General features: G+C 44.2%; 1 protein-coding gene across 1 annotated transcript in view; it reads left to right on the top strand.

Annotated features, from left to right (window-relative positions):
* Positions 1 to 14,933, top strand: part of bckdhb (branched chain keto acid dehydrogenase E1 subunit beta) — a 298,175-nt gene extending 283,242 nt beyond the window's left edge. The window contains exons 10-11 of the mRNA XM_043686954.2: positions 2,359 to 2,508; positions 14,543 to 14,933. Coding sequence (XP_043542889.1) covers positions 2,359 to 2,499 — 141 coding nt within the window. The 3' untranslated portion in view covers positions 2,500 to 2,508; positions 14,543 to 14,933. The remainder of the gene's footprint in view (positions 1 to 2,358; positions 2,509 to 14,542) is intronic.
* Positions 14,934 to 23,822: the final 8,889 nt, after the last annotated feature.

The following is a 23,822-nucleotide window of genomic DNA, read 5'->3' as shown; positions in this document are numbered from 1 at the left end:
ATAATAACCTGATTTTTTTAATGTTAATGAGCAAATATTGGAAAAAGTATCAGGGAAACTTCCCTATCCTTCCTCAAAGTACTGCTTTTGAACATTGTAAATGCACCTGAGAGCACAACTAGGGGTTTAATTTAATGTCTCATTCAAAAGTTGGGACCACTGATGGTTCAGCACACCATCAGTACTACACTTTAGTACAAGCTTTACCTTTACCTAATACAACAGCTGTGGATGCCTTTATATCTGACCTGCTGGACAGTCATCTCTTCAAAGGAGCCCTATACTTAAACTGAATATGCATCTACAGTTATTTGAATTTAGCTTAAATTCAGATGAAAAATGGAATAAAATATTCCTTTTTCACTGATGCACTAGGACAAATCAACTGTCAACTGTTATTTTTGTTTAATAGATATTGATGTGTACTACCTTCTGACATTGAATGTTTCTCAAGTGTGTGGTGTGTGACAGACATAGAGCTTTTGGGCAATTATGTGAATAAATAATCCTCTTAGCTTAAACCCATGAAAGTCTGCTGTCAGTATCTTTAAATTGACGACACAGCAGTGGAGCTTTAAAAACATACATTTACCTTTTGAAAAGTTAAACCATACTGAATTGCAGACAGCAGTAAAGGGAATTGAAGGTTTAAATGTCCTTCTTATCAGGTCAATAACTGTAATGCAATTAAGTGTCCACTTTTTTAAACTTTACGCGCACTGAGACTATGGTCAGGGCCCTCTTTGGTCATTGCAGATCTTCTCATGATCCTGCTTCGATAATATTGGTACGTTGGAAATTTCAGGATCTTAACTCCATTACAGTGAAGGAAGGGCGACATATACCACAATAAGGATGGTGTTTGACTTGGAGGAAACCTGAATATAATGGTGCTCCTGTGCACCTATTGTTGTCCTTCCAGGTGATGCAGGCTATAGGTTTGGAAGGTTCTACCAAAGTAACCTTAGATACTCACTTGAGTACAACCTATAGATAATATACACTGCAGATACGCAGTTAGGGAAGTGGATTTTAAAATTATGGATTGGATGTTGATCGAAAGGATTCCTTTGTCCTTTTCGGGGCTTTATGAATGTGTTACAGATACATTTAACCAAACGTATTTAATCACAACCATATTTTGGCCATTTCAGTGGTGGAAAAGCCTTGGTGAATCAGGTAGTGAAACACTTGCCACAGAACATCTATCTTATAGTAACTGTAGTATTTATATGGTGGGTACAGTTGAGTTTTTTCCTAGTCAATAGTAACCCACAGGATGTTGATAGTATGGGATTTGATGATAGCAGTATAATTGAATACATATCAAGTGGAGATAGTTAAACACTCTTGGATAAAGTCTTTGCCTGGCATTTGGTGTGAAGTGAATGCTATTTGACTCTTATCAACCCATACCTGGATGTTGTGCAGGTTTTACTGCTCATAAATGTGGATTGCTTCAGGATCTGCAGAATTCTGGAACTGTGGAATATCATGTATCCTATCAGTAATGTCAACATGATATTATCAGCAGCAATTGCCATTAATGGAATATGCTATTCATGCATTATGACAAGTGCCACTTTCTGTATCCTTGTTGTTTAATCAAAATAGCAACTTGTTATCCCCCGTGCTGACCTGTATAGATGTAAATTATTGCTTAAAAGCAGTGCAAAATCATAGAATATATTTTCTTCTTACTATATTACAGTGTTTTTGATAAAATGTTGAGGATAGGGACCCAATAGTTGAGATCAGTTTGCTTTCTGAACATGTATAGAGTGATGACAAGCAGAACTTGCATAGATTATTTTTACATAAGTGAGAAATGTGTGTTCTCACCTTTGGACATTATACCAGGAAGCACTGCTGTAGTAGATGCTTTCAATGTCCCTTGGAGAGAATTCTTTAACTCAATGAACAAAGCTTTGAAGTCAATCCTTTCTTATTATATGACCTATTAAACACAAAAAGGAACAATAATATCATTGTGAGACATGCTGCATATTTTTTCTGTAAACTAAAGCTGCCTTTCATGAGTCAGATTAATGTTATGCAGATAAGGGAACATGGATGGATTTGCAATGTGGAGAAAAGAAATGTCAGACACTGAAAACTAAACCAGTTGATATGATGTTACCACATCAGTTCTGGGCCAGAAGTGCTCAGAGCACAATACACTATATCAGAAACAGTATTTGTTAACACAAACGCGTACTAGATAGAGCAGGGACTAAATAGAGTACACTTTGTGCTTTGTGGGTGTAGCTGAACCACCTAGAAGGTTAATTTTTGTAAACAAAATCTGATTGCTACTGAAACCTTTGGCTCATATTACTTTTTTGTTGCAATTTACAGGAAGAATGCTTTCTTAATCTGGAGGCACCGATCAGTAGAGTCTGTGGATATGACACACCTTTCCCGCACATCTTTGAACCCTTCTACATACCAGATAAATGGAAGTGCTTTGATGCTGTGCGGAAAATGATAAATTATTAAATGTGACAGGTAAGAAACCCCAGGATCAAAAGGACATGTTAACAATGTGAATGTGTGTAGATTAAATCTGCAAGTCAGTTACAAGGCATTCACATAACCAGAAATTTGGGAAACATTGTTACGCTGATGTTTGAGTATTTCAGCATCAATTACCTTTAACTTACCTCCTGTTATTTGTTTTAAGTAATATGTGCTGTTTCAATTTAACAGTCAAAATTATATCATTTGAAAAAAGAGAGAAACATAAAGAGTAGCTTGAATTTCAATCTGATGGGCTAGCTTATTGCCAAAAGTACATAACGTTCAGAGAAAAAAAGGAGCATCATTTGTGCTGCCATTACTGGAGTGTTTCAAAAAATTCTTTCTATTGCTGGAATTATCAAAAGCTGTGTTCACATTGAATATGAACTTAATGCATCTAATGAATTGACACAATTTCAACTGTTCAGCCAACTAAATATTTATTTTGGAAAAAGCTGCTTTATATTTACTTTCCAACATTGAGAACATTTCAAAAGTGCTTAATTCTTTGGCTATGGAGATTTTTGTGGTATCCTGAGGACTGACAGAGTACGCTTTAAATTCAAGTTTGGTTTTTACTTTGCATGTATCAATCTGCTTAAGTATTAATCACCAAAACAGAATTGAGAATATGAGGCGAATAAGAACAATAGTAGTGTTGTATTAGTTTATTTTCACAATTGGCAACATAATAATAAATAGCTAAACTAAATAAGGTCCTGAACAATCTTAACAAGATAGAACTGGACAGGATATTTCCTCTTGTGGTTGAGTCCAGAACCAGGGGGCATGACTGTCCTTTTTAGGACAGAGATGAGGAGAACCTTATCTCTGAGGATTGTGTGACTTTGGAACACTGCTTCAAAAGGTGCCGGAGATAGGGTCATTAAATAATTTTAAGCGAGTAGATAGGTTCTTGCTAAGCAACAAAATTAAAAGTGGGAATGTTAAACTCAAACACAAACAGATAAAACTTGATTGGCTTGAGGAGCCAAAGTGCCTCCTTGGCCTAATTAGTATATTTATCTGTAAATAAACGTTTTCTTGCTTTATTTCATAATGTAGCATATAAGTCTTCATATCAAAGTTGCTTTTTCCATAATTTAGATGGTTTAGTGCTCACCATGTCCAGATTAAGTCGTTGACATTGCTGCAATATTGCAAATACCTATATTTCAATGGTACTATTTTAACCTACTGAGTGCCAATGCATTGTACTCACCATCAGAATTCTTGTGCAGCTTGTTATTGGGGCAAGCAACAACTTACATTTATACAGCATCTTAAAGTCATCTCAAGCACTTCACAGAGGAATACATCTGATAAAATACATTGGTCTTATGGTCCTTTTGTTTATACAGTCATAACATTTCTCAAAGACCTGAATTTTAGGTTACAGTGGTTTGAGGTAATTACTAGACTACAAATCAGGCAAAACCTTTAGGACACAGCTGCACTTCCAGAGTATAAAGTAAAATAATTATACAGCAAAGAAAAGGCCCTTTGGCCCATTGAGTCTGCACTGGCCTATCTACATTGATCCCATTTTCCAGCACTAGGCTCATTGCTTTGAATAATATAACATATAAATCCTGATCCTTGTACTTTTTAAAGGCTGTGATGTTTTCCATCCTACTTCCCTCTCAGGCAGTGCATTCCAGATTCCCACCAACCTCTCAGTGAAATGCCTTCCCTCATATTCCCTCTAAATCTCCGGCCCTTCACCTTAAGAATTATGTCCCCTTGTTGACCCTTCATCCAAGAGGAACAGCTGCTTCCTATCTATCCTGTCCGTGCTCCTCATAATCTTATACAGCTTTTATACAACATATTCATCAGGTCCTCCCTTAGCTTTCTCTGCTCTAAAAAAAACACAACCTCTCCCATCTAATCTTTCTTCATGGCTATCCTGCTGCAACCAAAGCAATATCCTGATGAATCTCCTCTGCATTCCCTCCAGTACAATCACATCCTTCCTACAGTGCAGTGACCAGACTGCACATAGTGCTTCAGTTGTGGACTGACTAAAGTTTTAGACAGCTGCAACATAACCTCCCTGTGCCATAGCTGAGAAAGGCATGCATCCCATGTGTCATCTTAATTACCCTAATAACTGTTCTGTTGGCTTCAGGGATGTGTGGATAAACACCCAAAGATATCCCTGTTCCTCTGAGCTTCCTGGTGTCTTGCCATTCATTGTGGGCGGCACGGTGGCACAGTGGTTAGCACTGCTGCCTTACAGCACCAGAGACCCGGGTTCAATTCCCGACTCAGGCGACTGACTGTGTGGAGTTTGCACATTCTCCCCGTGTTTGCATGGGTTTCCTCCGGGTGCTCTGGTTTCCTCCCACAGTCCAAAGATGTGCAGGTTAGGTGAATTGGCCATGCTGAATTGCCCGTAGTGTTAGGTAAGGGGTAAATGTAGGGGTATGGGTGGGTTGCGCTTCGGCGGGGCGGTGTGGACTTGTTGGGCTGAAGGGCCTGTTTCCACACTGTAAGTAATCTAATCTAATCTAAAGTACTCCATTGTTTCTTTCTTTCTTCCAAAGTGCATCACCTCTCACATTTCCGTGTTAAATTTCACTTGCCTTTGATCTGCCCATCTGACTAATCCTCCTAAATCTTTCTGTAATCTAAAACCTTCTTCCTCACTAGCAGCCACCTCACAATCTTCATGTCATTTACAAACTTACTAATCATCTCCCCCTCTCCTGACATTCTCATCTATACCTTTCTTTATATATATAAAATGGACAATAAGGGACAGCATTGATCCCTGCAGTATGTGACCAGACACTGGTCTACGGTCACACAAATAGACTTCTACCAGTAAGCCCGTTTTGAATCCATCTTGCCAAATTACCCTGGGTCCCACATGTTTTGCCATCTTTATCAGTTTCACTTGAAGGACCATGTCAAAGGCCTTGCTGAAATCTCTATAAACTACATTAAATGCACTCCTCTCATTTGACACACCTGATCACCTCCTTTGTATCTGTTTAATTAAATTTGTTAAGCATGACCTCCCTCAGGCAAAACATTGCTGACTACCCACAATAAAACCTTGCCTCTCCAAATGGAGATTAATTCTCTCCTTCAGAATATTTTCAGTACCTTCCCTACCACTGAAGTGAGATGTTTCCCTACCTCTGGTCTGCAAATCTCTGGTTTATCCTTCATATCCTTTTGAGAAGTCAAGCCACATTAGCTGTCTTCCTGTCCTTTGGCGCTCCCCATAGCCAGAAAAAAATTTTAAAAATCTGAGCCTCTGCAATTTCTTCTTTCATCTCCCAAAGCAGCCTGAGACGCACCTGAACGGAATCTGGGCATTTGTTCACGTTTAAGCTCACCAATACCTCTAATGCCCCCTGTGTCAAACTGTTCAAGAACCTTACAGCCCTTCTCCCCATATTCTGTAGATTAGATTAGATTAGATTACTTTACACTGTGGAAACAGGCCCTTCGGCCCAACAAGTCCACACCGACCCGCCGAAGCGCAACCCACCCATACCCCTACATTTACCCCTTACCTAACACTACGGACAATTTAGCATGGCCAATTCACCTGACCTGCACATCTTTGGACTGTGGGAGGAAACCGGAGCACCCGGAGGAAACCCACGCAGACACGGTGAGAACGTGCAAACTCCACAAGGTCAGTCGCCTGAGGTGGGAATTGAACCCAGGTCTCTGGTGCTGTGAGGCAGCAGTGTTAACCACTGTGCCACCGTGCTGCCCTTATTTACATTCTGTTTTCCTGAGTGAGGGCAGATGCAAAGTACTTGTTTAAAACCCTACCAGTGTCCTCCAGTTCAACACACAGATTGCCTTCTCAGTCCGTCATGGGCCCTATTCTTTCCTTGCTATCCTGTTCTCCTACATATACTTTTGGAATATCTTGCATTTCTTCCTAGACTTACCTGGACATCTGGACATTTTGCAAGATGTCACCATCTATTTCCTTACAATCTATATCTTCCATTTCCTTTTCCACAGTAAATACTGATGCAAAATATTCATTTAGTACCTCCCCCATTTTCTGTGGCTGCACACAAAAGCTGCCTTGTTGATCTTTGAGGGGCCCTATTCTCTCCCTAGTTACTCTTTTGTCCTTAATGTATTTGTAAAAACCCTTTGGACTCTCCTTAACTCTATTTGCCAAAGCTATCTCATGCCCCCTTTTTGCCCTCCTGATTTCCCTCTTAAGTATACTCCTACTTCCTTTATACTCTTCTAAGGATTCACTCGATCTATCCTGTCTATACCTTATATATGCTTCCTTCTTTTTCTTAACCAAACCCTCAATTTCTTTAGTCATCCAGCATTCTTTATACCTACCAGCCTTCCCCTTCACCCTGACAGGAATATACTTTCTCTGGATTCTCATTATCTTATTTCTGAAGGCTTCCCATTTTCCAGCCATCCCTTTACCTGCGAACATCTGCCTCCAATCAGCTTTCGAAAGTTCTTGCCTAATGCCGTCAAAATTGGCTTTTCTCCAATTTAGATCTTCAACTTTTAGACTTGGTCTATCCTTTTCCATCACTATTTTAAAACGAATAGAATTATGGTCACTGGCCCCAAAGTGCTCCCCCACTGACACCTCAGTCACCTGCCCTGCCTTATTTCCCAAGAGTAGGTCAAGATTTGCACCTTCTCTAGTAGGTACATCCACATACTGAATCAGAAAATTGTCTTGTACACACTTAAGAAATACCTTTCCATCTGAACCTTTAACACTATGGCAGTCCCAGTCGATGTTTGGAAACTTTAAATCCCCTACCATAGCTACCCTATTATTCTTACAGAAAGCTGAGATCTCCTTACAAGTTTGTTTCTCAATTCCCCTCTGACTATTAGGGGGTCTATAATACACTCCCAATAAGGTTATCATCCCTTTCTTATTTCTCAGTTCCACCCAAATAACTTCCCTAAATGTATTTCCGGGAATATCCTCCCTCAGCATAGCTGTAATGCTATCCCTTATCAAAAATGCCCCTCCCCCTCCTCTCTTACTTCCCTTTCTATCCTTCCTGTAGCATTTGTATCCTGGAACATTAAGCTGCCAGTCCTGCCCATCCCTGAGCCATGTTTCTGTAATTGCTATGGTATCCCAGTCCCATGTTCCTAACCATGCCCTGAGTTTATCTGCCTTTTCTGTTAGGCCCCTTGCATTGAAATAAATGCAGTTGAAACTTTATTGCTGGAACAGCACAGCAGGTCAGGCAGCATCCAGGGAACAGGAGATTCGACGTTTCGGGCACAGGCCCTTCTTCAGGAATGAGCAGAGAGTGTTCAGCAGGAGAAGATAAAAGGTAGGGAGGAGGGACTTGGAGGAGGGGAGTTGGAAATGTGATAGGTGGAAAGAGGTCAAGGTGAGGGTGATAGGTCGGAGTAGGGTGGAGGCGGAGAGGTCAAGAAGAAGACTGCAGGTCAGGAAGGCGGTGCCGGGCTGGAAGGATCCGGCTGAGACAAGGTGGGGGGAGGGGGGATGAAGAAACTGGTGAAGTCCAAGTTCATCCCCTGCGGTTGGAGGGTTCCCAGTCGGAAGATAAGACGCTCCTCCTCCGACCGTCGGGTTGTTGTGGTTTGGCGGTGGATGAGTCCAATGACCTGCATATCCTCGGTGGAGTGGGAGGGGGAGTTGGAATGCTGTGCCACAGGTTGGTTGGGTTGGTTCGTCCGGGTGGCCCAGAGGTGCTCTCTGAATCGCTCCGCAAGTAGGCGGCCTGTCTCCCCAATATAGAGGAGGCCACACCGGCTGCAGCGGATGCAGTAGATGATGTGGGTGGAGGTGCAGGTGAATCTGTGGCGGATATGGAAGTTTCCCTTGGGGCCTTGGAGAGAAGTGAGGGGGGAGGTGTGGGCGCAAGTGTTGCACCTCCTGCGGTTGCAAGGGAAGGTGCCGGGAGTGGTGGTTGGGTCGGTGGGGGGTGTGGATCTGACAAGGGAGTCGCGGAGGGAGTGGTCTCTACGGAAAGCTGATAGGGGAGGGGAGGGAAATATATCCTTGGTGCTGGGGTCTGTTTGGAGGTGGCGGAAGTGACGGCGGATGATGCGCTGTACATGGAGATTGGTGGGGTGGTAGGTGAGGACCAGTGGGGTTCTGTCCTGGTGGCGGTTGGAGGGGCGGGGCTCAAGGGCAGAGGAGCGGGAAGTGGAGGAGATGCGGTGGAGGGCACCGTCGACCACGTCGGGGGGGAAATTGCGGTCCTTGAAGAAGGAGGCCATCTGTGTTGTACGTATTTTGAACTGGTCCTCCTGGGAGCAGATGCGGCGGAGACGAAGGAATTGGGAGAATGGGATGGCGTTTTTACAGGGGGCAGGATGGGAGGAGGTGTAGTCCAGGTAGCTGTGGGAGTCGGTAGGTTTGTAGTAGATGTCCGTGTTGATTCGGTCGCCTGAGATAGAAACAGAAAGGTCTAGGAAGGGGAGGGAGGAGTCCGAGACTGTCCAGGTGAATTTGAGGTCGGGGTGGAAGGTGTTGGTGTAGTGGATGAACTGTTCAACCTCCTCGTGGGAGCACGAGGTAGCGCCGATACAGTCATCAATGTAGCGAAGAAAAAGATGGGGGGTGGGGCCAGTGTAGTTGCGGAAGATGGATTGTTCCACATACCCTACGAAGAGGCAGGCATAGCTGGGGCCCATGCGGGTGCCCATGGCTACTCCTTTTGTTTGGAGAAAGTGGGAGGATTGGAAAGAAAAGTTGTTCAGGGTGAACAACTTTTCTTTCCAATCCCTCACCCTGAACAACTTTTCTTTCCAATCCTCCCACTTTCTCCAAACAAAAGGAGTAGCCATGGGCACCCGCATGGGCCCCAGCTATGCCTGCCTCTTCGTAGGGTATGTGGAACAATCCATCTTCCGCAACTACACTGGCCCCACCCCCCATCTTTTTCTTCGCTACATTGATGACTGTATCGGCGCTACCTCGTGCTCCCACGAGGAGGTTGAACAGTTCATCCACTACACCAACACCTTCCACCCCGACCTCAAATTCACCTGGACAGTCTCGGACTCCTCCCTCCCCTTCCTAGACCTTTCTGTTTCTATCTCAGGCGACCGAATCAACACGGACATCTACTACAAACCTACCGACTCCCACAGCTACCTGGACTACACCTCCTCCCATCCTGCCCCCTGTAAAAACGCCATCCCATTCTCCCAATTCCTTCGTCTCCGCCGCATCTGTTCCCAGGAGGACCAGTTCAAAATACGTACAACACAGATGGCCTCCTTCTTCAAGGACCGCAATTTCCCCCCCGACGTGGTCGACGGTGCCCTCCACCGCATCTCCTCCACTTCCCGCTCCTCCGCCCTTGAGCCCCGCCCCTCCAACCGCCACCAGGACAGAACCCCACTGGTCCTCACCTACCACCCCACCAATCTCCATGTACAGCGCATCATCCGCCGTCACTTCCGCCACCTCCAAACAGACCCCAGCACCAAGGATATATTTCCCTCCCCTCCCCTATCAGCTTTCCGTAGAGACCACTCCCTCCGCGACTCCCTTGTCAGATCCACACCCCCCACCGACCCAACCACCACTCCCGGCACCTTCCCTTGCAACCGCAGGAGGTGCAACACTTGCGCCCACACCTCCCCCCTCACTTCTCTCCAAGGCCCCAAGGGAAACTTCCATATCCGCCACAGATTCACCTGCACCTCCACCCACATCATCTACTGCATCCGCTGCAGCCGGTGTGGCCTCCTCTATATTGGGGAGACAGGCCGCCTACTTGCGGAGCGATTCAGAGAGCACCTCTGGGCCACCCGGACGAACCAACCCAACCAACCTGTGGCACAGCATTTCAACTCCCCCTCCCACTCCACCGAGGATATGCAGGTCATTGGACTCATCCACCGCCAAACCACAACAACCCGACGGTCGGAGGAGGAGCGTCTTATCTTCCGACTGGGAACCCTCCAACCGCAGGGGATGAACTTGGACTTCACCAGTTTCTTCATCCCCCCTCCCCCCACCTTGTCTCAGCCGGATCCTTCCAGCCCGGCACCGCCTTCCTGACCTGCAGTCTTCTTCTTGACCTCTCCGCCTCCACCCTACTCCGACCTATCACCCTCACCTTGACCTCTTTCCACCTATCACATTTCCAACTCCCCTCCTCCAAGTCCCTCCTCCCTACCTTTTATCTTCTCCTGCTGAACACTCTCTGCTCATTCCTGAAGAAGGGCCTGTGCCCGAAACGTCGAATCTCCTGTTCCCTGGATGCTGCCTGACCTGCTATGCTGTTCCAGCAATAAAGTTTCAACTTTGATCTCCAGCATCTGCAGACCTCACGTTCTCCTTGAAATAAATGCAGTTTAATTTATTAGTCTTACCTTGTCCCTGCCTGCCCTGACTGTTTGACTCACTTCTGTTCTCAACTGTACCAGTCTCAGATTGATCTTTTTCCTCACTATCTCCCTGGGTCCCACCCCCCACCTTACTCGTTTAAATCTTCCCAAGCAGTTATAGCAAATTTCTCTGCCAGTATATTAGTCCCCTTTCAATTTAGGTGCAATCCATCGTTCTTGTACAGGTCACTTCTACCCCAAAAGAGATTCCAATTATCCAAAAATGTGAATCCTTGTCCCATACACCAGCCCCTCAGCCATGCATTCATCTGCTCTATCCTCATATTCCTGCCCTCACTAGCTCGTAGCACTGGGAGTAATCCAGATATTACTACCCTTGAGGACCTCCTTTTTAAATTTCTGCCTAACTCTCTGTAATCTCCCTTCAGAATCTCAACCTTTTCCCTTCCAATGTCGTTGTTTCCAACGTGGACAATGACCTCTTGCTGGTCCCTCTCCCCCATGAGAACATTCTGCACCATCTCTGAGACATCCTTGATCCTGGCACCAGGGAAACAACACACCATTCTGCTTTTTCTGTGCTGGCCACAGAAACGTCCGTCTGTACCTCTGACTACAGAATCCCCTAACACAATTGATCTCTTGGAAGCCGACGTACCCCTCGTTGCATTAGAGCCAGTCTCAATACCAGAAACTTGGCTGTTCGTGCTACGTTCCCCTGAGAATCCATCACCCCCTGCATTTTCCAAAACAGCATACCTGTTTGGAATGGGTATATTCACAAAAGGCTCCTGCCCTAGGTGCCTACCTCTCTTACCCTTCCTGGAGTTAACCCATCTATGTGACTGTACCTGAGACTCTCCCCCCTTCCTATAACTGCCATCCATCACATACCGTTGCTGTTGCAAATTCCTCATCACTTCTATCTGTCTCTCCAACTGCTCCACTCGATCTGATAAGATTCGCATCCAACAGCATTTACGGCAGATGTAATCCGCAGTAACCCTTAAACTCTCTTTAAACTCCCACATCTGACAAGAAGTACATATCACTGCAAAGACCATTTTTGCTCCTCCACAATCTACAGACCCAGAAAATAACGCAGTCTTATTCCTCTACAAAACACTGCACCAGGTTAAATTAATAGCTATGGCTTATATTTTAAGTTTAATCAAGAGACTTATCTCCAAAAACATATAATCAAGAAAGAATCCACTGTACTCACTAATGCAGCCTTTCTCTTGGACAGACTTAAAACAACGATTAACTTATCTGATTCTTTGTTGTGAACTTCGCCCAAACCGGTTCCTGCAAGATTAGTTGTGAAATTCACTGTTTGTTAATTTTCCCAGATGCACTCCGATGTCCAGCGATACATGAATTCAAAAACAGCAAAGGCAGTAACTGTACAGGTTCTCTCTCTCTCTCTCTTTCTCCTGCACTGTCCTCACCATGTGCTTCCTTTGTCTTTTCTTCTCCCTTTTAAAACTGCTGTTGTTTTGGCTTTTTTTTCCAAAGTTCCAAAACAATGCAGCAGCAAATAAAACAGTAATTACTGCTCCTGGAATTTGAGGAAATCACCTCCAGCACCTAAAATACCTCAAAAAAAGGAGCAGCTCTTACAGTCAGAAATATTTCCCGTCCTCCATCATGGATTACCCAGAATCCCATTGTACCTATTAAAAGCTTTACTTTTCCAAATTAGAAGGCTGTGAGACCAGTTTCTTTGTGTATCATGTTTGCTGGGTGGCATTGTAATCCTGAAAAGGGCTTTGCAAAGAGACTGTAGGCTGCTATTGACTTAGCAACAATGGGATAAGAATGAAGTATGGCTGGATATGAGAAAGCCAATTCAAAATCATCATGAACTGTACTACCTTCTCAGTAGACTCTACAAAATCTCTTCTTCCACAACTGCAACATTGGAGAACAGAAATCACAAACTGCAGTGAATATGTCATAGCTTTATGCCTGATGGGCCTACTTGACAGTTACTGAGAATAGGTAAAAACTGTAAAAACCTGTGCCCACACCTCCTCCCTCACCTCTATCCAAGGCCCTAAAAGAGCCTTCCATATCCATCAAAATTTTACCTGCACATCCACTAATATCATTTATTGTATCCGTTGCTCCCGATGCGGTCTCCTCTACATTGGGGAGACTGGGCGCCTCCTAGCAGAGAGCTTTAGGGAACATCTCCGAGACACCCGCACCAATCAACCAAACCGCCCCATGGCCCAACTTTTCAACTCCCCCTCCCACTCTGCCGAGGACATGGAGGTCCTGGGCCTCCTTCACGGCCGCTCCCTCACCACCAGACGCCTGGAGGAAGAACCCCTCATCTTCTGCCTCGGAACACTTCAACCCCAGGGCATCAGTGTGGACTTCAACAGCTTCCGCATTTTCCCTTCCCCCACCTCATCCTAGTTTCAAACTTCCAGTCCCCTTGACTTGTCCGGACTTGTCCGACCTGCCTAGCTCCTTTTCCACCTATCCACTCCACCCTCTCCTCCCTGACCTATCACCTTCATCTCCTCCCCCACTCACCTATTGTACTCTATGCTACTTTCTCCCCACCCCCACCCTCCCCTAACTTATCTCTCCACGCTTCAGGCTCTCTGCCTTTATTCCTGATGAAGGGCTTTTGCCCGAAACGTTGATTTTGCTGAAGCTCCACGGATGCTGCCTGAACTGCTGTGCTCTTCCAGCACCATTGATCCAGTTACTGAGAATTCTCAACTCTTATGCCAATCAACTCTCACTGTGCATTTCTGTGATGAGAAAACTTTCCATTACTCAAGCAGAAAGAGACAAGATCTGCAAGTATTTAAATTGATCTGTTATAGTCTTGTTAAACCTGTTAAAATATTTGGAAATATAGGCCAAATTCTGGCACAATTACTTTGCTGCTCAACAACCCTATAAGCCACGTTTTCACCATTGCCATCACCTTCCATTACAAAATGCCTTGTGATCAGAATGATAGATAAAATCTGTTTCCCATTGCTAAATCCCACATTTGGGAAAGAGGAGTAACCCAGCATAGATACTATTCTGCTTCAATCTCTTTCGCCATTGCACAGAGCCTTGGACCAGAATCTGCTCTAAATCATTCCATGCTTATTCCCATGAATGTGGGACAGTATTGTACCCATGTCTGATATACTGTGAAGCCATTCATTTGCAAGGACCACATAATTTAAATAATTTGGAGAACACATTGAATGAGAATATTTATGAATACAGTTACTTGCAGTCTCTTTATCTATCTAAGTTACTTCTAACCACCTCCTCCCAAACCAACTCTGATATTCACCTGGAAGATATGTCAGGTAGAACTATGAATATAAAAGTTAGAAGCATTGTGATTTATTGGTAGCAGACATTTTGAAAAATATTAAATTTTTGAAGATGACGCACTTTTGTTTCTCTCCCAACATTTGAAGCTTTGTTTGATCACATCTCCTTTCTTGGTGTTTTGGAATTTTAAAAATCATTTAACATACAATATTTTTGTGTCCTTGGCATTTGTCATAGGATGTGGGTGTGATCCATTTAAATGTTGCCAAGATTTTTTATACCTTGTATTAACTTTATCTGGAAAGAAAATAGGCAGTGCATTGCTGGCACCTACTTAATTTAAGAAATTATATTGAGATGTTGTTAAAGTTATCTGAATTTATGTCATTTGCTTTTCCCTTTTTAGAGGATAAAGGCTGGAAAGGGCTTTTCAGAGGCCTCCATTTTCTCCAAACCAATCATCATCACCTAAAAGATGAGCTCCCTGGGACAGCAGAGATGATCCGAAATGTATCACTGCTACAGCGTTCCTGATTCCTATACTTTTCTATTTAATCTAAAAGGGCAGAGGTTGAACTTTAAACTAAGATTGTGTCAAGGCAACAAAATGTTTCCATTGTTACTTATACAATTATTTATCTGTATTTCACACTATGGTATTGGTATTGACTCTTCAAAATTGATTATGGTTTGAATGTGAAAGGTGTACATCCAATATATTAATAGCCCTTCAAGTATTGTAGTGATGTAAGGGACTTTTATTACACAAACAAAAATAAAAAAGTACTTACACTGTTTCTGAAATAAAGTGTGAGTCTTCTTTCCTCATGGTCCATTGTTGGAAAAACTCATCTGGTTCACTAATGTCCTTCAGGGAAGGAAATCTGCCATCCGCACCTGGTCTAGCCTACATGTGTTTCCAGACCCACAGCAATGTGGTTGACTCTCAATTGCCTTCTGAATTGGCCTAACAAGCCATTCAGTTGTACCAATTGCAACAAAGTCTCAAAACAATTAAACCAGACAGATCATCTGGTATCGACCTGGGCACTGGAAAAGACAATGGCAGAAACAGCCCTGTCATTCCTGCAAAGTCCTCTTCACTAACATCTGGGGGCTAGTGCCAGAATTGGGAGCGGTGTCTCATAGGGACGAGTCAAGCAACAGCCTGACATAATCATACTCATGGAATCATACTTTACAGACAATATCCGAGATACCACCATCACCATCCCTGGATATTTCCTGTCCCACCAGTAGGACAGACCCAGCAGAGGTGGCAGCACAGTGCTATACAGTCAAGAGGGAGTTGTGTGGCACTATCACCATGCTAAATGGGACTGACTTCAAACAGATCTAGCAGCTCAAGACTGGGCATCCGTGAGGTGCTATGGGCCATCAACAGCAGCAGAATTGTACTCCAGCACAATCTGTGCCTACACAGTCCAACATATCCCCCACTTGACCATTAACATCAAGCCAGGGAATCAAACCTGGTTCAGTGGAGAGTGTGGGAAGGCATGCCAGGACCAGCACCAGGCATACTAGAAGCAGCAAGTGATAGACAACACTAAGTAATCCCACAACTAGCATCAGATCTAAGCTCCTGCAACATCCAGTCATGAGATGGACGATTGAACAACTCACTGGAGCAGAAGGCTCCACAAATGTCCCCATCCTCAGTGATGGAAGGGCCCAGTACATCAGTGCAAAAGATAAGGCTAAAGCTTTCACAGCAGTCTTCAGCCAAAAGTGTCGAGTGGATGATCTATCTCAGTCTCCTTCAGTGATCTCCAGTATTTGGGCGGCACAGTGGCTCAGTGTTAGCACTGCTGACTCACAATGCCAGGGACCCGGGTTCAAGTCCAGCCTTGGGCAACTGTCTGTATGGAGTTTGCACATTCTCCCCGTGTCTGTGTGGGTTTCCTCTGGATGCTCTGGTTTCCTTCCACAGTCCAAAGATGTGCAGGTCAGGTGATATGTAGGCTAGGTGCATTAATCGGGGTAATGTAGAGTAATAGGATAGGAGAATGGGTTGGGATACTCTTCAGAGGGTCAGTGTGGACTTGTTGGGCCAAATGGCCTGTTTCCACATTGTAGGGATTCTATGATTACAGATACCTGTCGTCAATCACTTCAATTTACTCCTCGTGATATCAAGAAACAATTTAACGCACCAGATGCTGTGAAGGCTACGGGCTGTGAAAACATTCCAGCAATTGTACTGACGACCTGTGCTCCAGAACCTGTCGCTCCACCAGCCAAGCTGTTACAACACTGGCATCTACCTGATAATGTGGAAAATTGTCCAAGTATGTCCTGTACATGAAAACTAAAACAAATCCAACCTGATCAATTACCACCCCATCAGTCCACTCTTGATCATCCATAAAGTGTTGGAAGGTGTCAACAGCAGTGCTATCAAACATCACCTGCTCAGCAATAACTTGCTCAGTGACACCCAGTTTGCGTTCCACCAGAACCACACAGCTCCTGACCTCCATACAGCCTAGGTTCAAACATGAACAAAAGATGAATTCCAGAGAGGAATTCCAGTGAGGTGAGAATGACAGATCTTGCCATCAAGACTGTGTTGGATCCAGTGTGGCATCAAGGAGCCCTGGCAAACCTGCAATCAATGAGAATCCAGGGGCAAACTCTCCAGTGGTTCGAGTCATACCTGACACAAAGGAAGATAGTCATGGTGATTAGAGATCGATCTTCTCAGCTCCAGGACATCTCTACAGGAGTTCCTTGGGGTAGTGTCCTAGGCCCAACCAAATTCAGCTGCTTCACCAGTGACTTTCCCTCCAGCCTAAGGTCAGGAGTGGGGATGTTTGCCAATCATTGGACAATGTTCTACATGATTCGCGACTCCTCAGATACTGAAACAGTCCATGTCCAAATGCAACACAATCTGGACAATATCCAGGGTTGGGCTGACACGTGACAAGTAACATTTGCACCACACAAATGCCAAGCTATGAGCGTGATTAACAAGAGACAATCTAACCACTGTGTCTTGACACTCAATGGTGTTGCCATCACTGAATCCCCCACTGTCAACATCCTGAGTGTTATCATTGATCAACTGGAGTCACCACGTAAATGCAGTTGCTACAAGAGCAGGTCAGAGGCTAGGAATACTGTGGCGATTAACACACCACATGGGTCCCCAAAGTTGGTCCACCATCTGCAAGGCACAAGTCAGGAGTGTGATGGGATACTCCCCAATGCCTGGATTGGTGCCACTCCAATAACACTTAAGAAGCTTGACACCACCCAGCACAAAGCAACCCGCTTGATTGGCGCTTCATCACAAGAATCCACTCCCTCCACCACTGATGCTCAGCAGCAGCAGTGTGTACTATCTACAAGATGCACTGCAGAAATTCACCCAAAGATCCTCAGACAGCATTTTCCAAACCCATGTCCACTTCCATCTTGAAGGACAATGGCAATAGATTTGTGGGAACGCCATCACCTTCAAGTTCCCCTTCAAGCCACTCACCATCCTGACTTGGAAATATATTGCCATTCCTTCACTGTCGTTGGGTCAAAATCCTGGAATTCCCTCCGTAGAACAAGTGGACTGAAGCAGTTCAAGAAAACAATCCACCACTACCTTCTTGAGGGCAACTAGGAATGGGCAATAAATGCTAGCCAGCTAGCGACACCTAATTCCCACAAATGAACAGATAAAAAGAATTCTTAAAAAATAATGCTGGTATTGCACATTTTAGTTCATTTGCTGTAAAATCAATTTTTGTGTAAAGGCTGAAAAATGTTATAAATGTCACACATGTCTTGCATGTAAGGGGATGAATATCAAAGCATTGTTTAAGATGGGAATTGGCAATTAGACAATAAAACTGCATTCATGATGCCTGTTACATTAAAGATAACATTGCAAATATAACCTTGACTCTAATTAAAATACCAAGTCCAAGTAGACAGTTCTTGTTGATTTAAATCCCAGCATAAACTGCAGGTTAGCTGCCATTTACAACCTTTTTTATTCTTTCTCGTGAACGTCACTGACAAGGTCAGCTCATTGGAGATTGCTTTATCGGTGCTGCTGTGTTCTGTATTTGTAAAATACTGAGGCACCTCTTAATGAAGAGCTTATGCCCGAAATGTTAATTCTGCTCCTCAGATACTGCCTGACCTGCTGTACTTTTCCCGCACCACATTCTTAACTGAGGCACCTCTTGTGCAGGTACATCGTCAAAGCTGTTAGGAAGGGATTTCCAGCTTTTAAACCCAGAGACAATGAAAGAATAATGATAAAGTTTGAAATAGGATAGCATGTGACTTGGAAAGGAACATGTAGATAGTGGTGTTCCCATTTGACTCCTGATGTTTTCCTTCTAGGTGGATGTGATCATAGATTTAGAGGGTGCTTTTGAAGTATGCTTGGCAAGTTGCTGCACTGCATCTGTATATAGTTCACATTGCTTCCATTGGAAACCAATGGTGGAAGGCATGATTGGGATGCCAATTGTGTCTCGTATTTGTTTTGGTTATTATTGATTTCTTCAACGTGTTGAAGCTGTACTGATCCAGACTAGCATAGAGTATTCCATCGCACACTTGTGTCTTGTAGGTGGTGGACAAGCTTTGAAACGTCTGCTGGTGACTTACTCAGACCTGATTTGTAGACTCAGAAGTCATATGCTGGTCCCGTTAAGTTTCTGGTCCCTGGTCACCCCAGAATGTTGGTGGTTGGAATTCTGTGATAGCACTGCAATTGAATGTCAAGAAACCATAATACCTAAGGAAGTAGAGAAGTTGCTGTGCTTTCTTGACTGTCATGTCAATGTGGATGGACCAAGACAGATTGTTGGTGATCATCACTCTTCTGTCTAAAGGTTTTCGGTGAATTTCTGCAGTGCATCTTGTAGGTAGTACGCACTCTACTGCTGAGCATTGGTGGTCGAGGGAGTGGATGCCCATTTGCCTCATTACCAGATTTTGAGCTGCACTTTTGAAGAAATCTCATGGAGTCAAGCAATCTGGTCAATAGTTTATATAAATAAAAATTTAAAAGATAATTGCATATTTTTCTATTGTTAATAGTTAACACAATTTCCTCAAATTTCAGGAACTCACCAAAGTATGGAGTTTGTGGAGCCTGAGAACTAGTTGTTTTCCTGTCTGCTTTTACTTCATATTGTAACCATTAACTTCACTGCTTTTGGCAATGCAAATACCAAAAGAGGCTTGGAGAGAAGAGGAAGATGCAGTGCAAGGAGAAACTGCTATGAGCAATGCAGGATTCGATGCTGGAAGAAAGAAAGCAATTAAAGCACTTGAGGCCACGTGTTTTCTTTTAAATTAGTGTCTTAGGCTTTTATTTCTTCTACTGTCAACAGGAAATTTGTACACTTCAGGTAAGTGGTTAAGAGGACAGAGCATTTAATGGCCAGTGGTGGTCTTATGACACAGTGGGAGCGTTCCTATCTCTAGGTCAGGCGGCTTTTATTCATGTCCCACCTGCATCATCATTTGCGGTCTCTCACAGATGAGGATGACACTTCTCCATTCAGGGTGATCCGTAGGTAGTTGTACAGATGGATGCAACTTCCACAGGCTCTATTACACTTGGGTCAGAAGGTGGTCATGGGAAGGGGTGTTTGGGGCATTGCTGTGGCAGCGGGCTCATTGAGCTATTTTTGCTTGGCTTCCAATTTTTACTGATGGCAAGGCTCTTGCTGGATGCTCATCCTTCACTTTGGATGGTCTTGGACTAGTAATTCCCAGGTATCTGTGGGAATACTGCACTTCACCAGTGAGTCCTTGAGCGTATCACTGAAACGCTTCCTCTGTACACCTGGGGCTCGCCTGCCATTTCAAAGCTGGGAGTGTGTTACAATATGGGATAAACCCTCCTGCTTAACCTAAACCAGCAACACAGAAACGATTTATCCCATGCAGTAATCTGTGAAATTCGATAGACCAAGAACCATTTAAAGTAAAAATTAACAACTTTATTTCTTAAAGTATAAGGGAGAATAATTAACTAACAACTATTTACAACTCCTTCCTTTATTCTGTCTTTTACTTTTCCCTCTACGATACTGGTCTGATAAAATTCCCGATTAAGATTCACAAAACAGAACTTCTTATCTCAAAACCAGGCCGCTTTTGGTTCTTCTCTGTATTCCTGTCTTCTTTTCTTCTTGGGGATTCTGCTTCAAAGGTTACAGATCGATAAAGGTACCTTTAAGAGAACTGTTTTCCAGGCAGTCTCTACGTGCTGGTAGTGTGGCAGTTTTCCTCCCAACTGTTAAATTTTCCCTTATACCCTCAAAACATCGGCTTTTATGATTGATATTATATTAAATTCAAACTCGACTGGAGTTTGGTATTTTTTGGGAGTATAATTTAAGCTGATTGGCCTAATTGTCTCCAGACAACCCAGCTAATCTAGCTTTTGACCAAGTGTCACATTGTTACCTTATTGAGGACACTTGGTGCTGTCAATTGTTTTGCTAGCTTTTAACTCTCTTGAAGGTACAGTACACCCACATCTTCATAACAAGTGGAGCACCTGTTTGGGGAGTCTTGGGTTGGTCATGCAGATGACATGCCCAGCTCATTGCACCCCGATCGAGGGTGGTCATTGCCTTGATGCTCACCTGATCGAAGAAACTGGTTTTGGTGTGTCTTTCTCCCCAGCAAATTCACAGGATTTTGCGTAGGCAGCATTGGTGGTACTGCACCAGTACCTTAAGGTGTCTAGATAATCTACATCCCAGAGCCATTTGGGAGGGCGGAAACCAGCACAGCTCTGAAAACCATAATCTCTGTGTTGATTGAGTTTTTTGAAGAAGTAACAAAGAGGATTGATGAGGGCAGAGCGGTAGATGTGATCTAGATGGACTTCAGTAAGGCATTTGATAAAGTTCCCCATGGGAGAAAGATTAGCAAGGTTAGATCTCATAGAATACAGGGAGAACTAGCCAGTTGGATACAGAGCTGGCTCAAAGGTAGAAGACAGAGGGTAGTAGTGGAGGGTTGTTTTTCAGACTCGAGGCCTGTGACCAGTGGAGTGCCACAAGGATTGGTGTTGAGTCCTCTACATTTTGTCATTTAAATAAATGATTGGGATGCGAGCATAAGAGGTACAGTTAGTAAGTTTGCAGATGACACCAAAATTGGAGGTGTAGTGGACAGCGAAGAGGGTTACCTCAGATTACAACAGGATCTTGACCAGATGGGCCAGTGGGCTGTGAAGTGGCAGATGGAGTTTAATTCAGATAAATGCGAGGTGCTGCATTTTGGGAAAGCAAATCTTAGCAGGACTTGTACATTTAATGGTAAGGTCTGAGGGAGTGTTGCTGAACAAAGAGATCTTGGAGTGCAGGCTCATAGCTCCTTGAAAGTGGAGTTGCAGGTAGATAGGATAGTGAAGAAGGAGTTTGGTATGCTTTCTTTTATTGGTCAGAGTATTGAGTACAGGAGTTGGGAGGAGAAAGTGAGGATTGCAGATGCTGGAGATCAGAGCTGAAAGTGTGTTGCTGGAAAAGCGCAGCAGGTCAGGCAGCATCCAAGGAGCCCTCATGCCCGAAACGTCAATTCTTCTACTCCTTGGATGCTGCCTGACCTGCTGCACTTCTCCAGCAACACATTTTAAGTACAGGAGTTGGGAGGTCATGTTGCGGCTGCACAGGACATTGGTTAGGCCAGTTTTGGAATATTGCATGCAATTCTGGTCTCCTTCCTGTCAGAAGGATGTTCAGAAAAGATTTACAAGGATGTTGCCAGGGTTGGAGGATTTGAGCTACAAGGAAGGGCTAAACAGGCTGGGGCTGCTTTCCCTGGAATGTCGGAGGCTGAGAGGTGACCTTAAAGAGGTTTACAAAAGTATGAGGGGTATGGATAGGGTAAATAGACAAAGTCTTTTCCCTGGGTTCAGGGAGTTCAGAACTAGAGGGTGTAGGTTTAGGGTGAGAGGGGAAAGATATAAAAGAGACTACAGGGCAACTTTTTCATACACAGGGTGGTACAGGTATGGAATGAACTGCCAGAGGATGTGGTGGAGGCTGGTACAATTGCAACATTTAAGAGGCATTTGGATGAGTATGTGAATAGGAAGGGTTTGGAGGGATATGGGTTTGGAGTGATGGCATGTGGGACTAGATTAGGTTAAAAATCACACCACACCAGGTTATAATCCAACAGGTTTGATTGGAAGCACACTAGCTTTCGGAGCGACGCTCCTTCATCAGGTGATTGTGGAGGGCCTCCACAATCACCTGATGAAGGAGCGTCGCTCCGAAAGCTAGTGTGCTTCCAATCAAACCTGTTGGACTATAACCTGGTGTTGTGTGATTTTTAACTTTGTACACCCCAGTCCAACACCGGCATCTCCGAATCGGGACTAGATTAGGTTGGGATATCTGGTCGGCATGGACGGGTTGGACAGAAGGGTCTGTTTCCATGCTGTACATCTCTATGACTGTGACTCTATGGTTCTGATGTTGTTCTCAAACACTGTTTTCCTTGGCTGACCGAAGGCTGCACTAGCACACTGGAGGCAGTGCTGGACCTCTTCATCAATCGCTGCTTTCGCGGACAGGACACATTGAAAGTGGTCAATGTTCTCTAAGGCCTCCCTGTGGACCTTGATGATTGAAGATTTGTTCTACAATGTTGTGCCAGGTTGGCAGAGGACTATCATCATAGAGATGTTCAGGGATAGACCTATACTCTCACTGTAAAGGTGCTGACTGTGGTCCGGAGTACATCATCTGAAATACCACCTACAGTAAAGGTGTGACATAACATGTTTCAGCATGTAGATTAAAAACATTTATAATGCACCAGGAAAGGACCACTGACCTTTTGATTACTGTTGTGGCTGCATCCACAAGTTAAATTGTCACAATATATTTCTCCTGAACTTCTTGAGAATGGAAATGATGTATTGAGAGTACCTCAAAAATTGGAATACTAGCTGCCACTGGGAGTACGTGGTCCAACCAGAGTCCCACACAGTTTGATCACAAGCTCCTCTGTGTTGTATTCTCCTGTTGGGACTGCATATTTAAGCATTCTGTTGACTTTGATGCTGCTTTGTCTTGCATAGAAACATAGAAAATAGGAGCAGTAGTAGGACATTTTGCAAACTGTCTTTTGATATCATTGTGGCTGATCTTAGCCAGGACCATGTTCCCACTTTCTCCCCATATCCTCTGATCCCTTTAGTCCTAAAAATTGGATCAAATTCCTTCTTGAAAGCATTCTCAATCAGTTTCTGTGGCAGAGAATTCCACAGACTCACCACTGTCTTGGTGAAGAAATTTTGACACTACCTCAGTCCTAAATGGCCTACCCCTTATTCTTAAACTGTGACCCTTGGATCTAGATTCCCTGGTCATTGAGAACATCCTGCAGTTACCCTGTCCTTTCCTCATTCCTGAAAATTTCTCCTGTTTCCTCATTTCCCCTCCCCCCACTTTGTCTCAGTCAAATCCCTCGAACTCAGCACCGCCTTCCTAACCTGCAATCATCTTCCTGACCTCTCCGCCCCCACCCCACTCTGGCCTATCACCCTCACCTTTACCTCCTTCCACCTATCGCATTTCCAAAGCCCCACCCCCAAGTCCCTCCTCCCTACCTTTTATCTTAGCCTGCTGGACACACTTTCCTCATTCCTGAAGAAGGGCTTATGCCCGAAA

The sequence above is a fragment of the Chiloscyllium plagiosum genome, unplaced genomic scaffold, assembly GCF_037043375.1.
Source record: "Chiloscyllium plagiosum isolate Xiang-an unplaced genomic scaffold, Cpla_swu_hap1 HiC_scaffold_3, whole genome shotgun sequence".
Taxonomy (NCBI): Eukaryota; Metazoa; Chordata; class Chondrichthyes; order Orectolobiformes; family Hemiscylliidae; genus Chiloscyllium; species Chiloscyllium plagiosum.
Note: the sequence above shows the minus strand (reverse complement) of the source record. Positions and strands in the feature narration are given on the sequence as shown.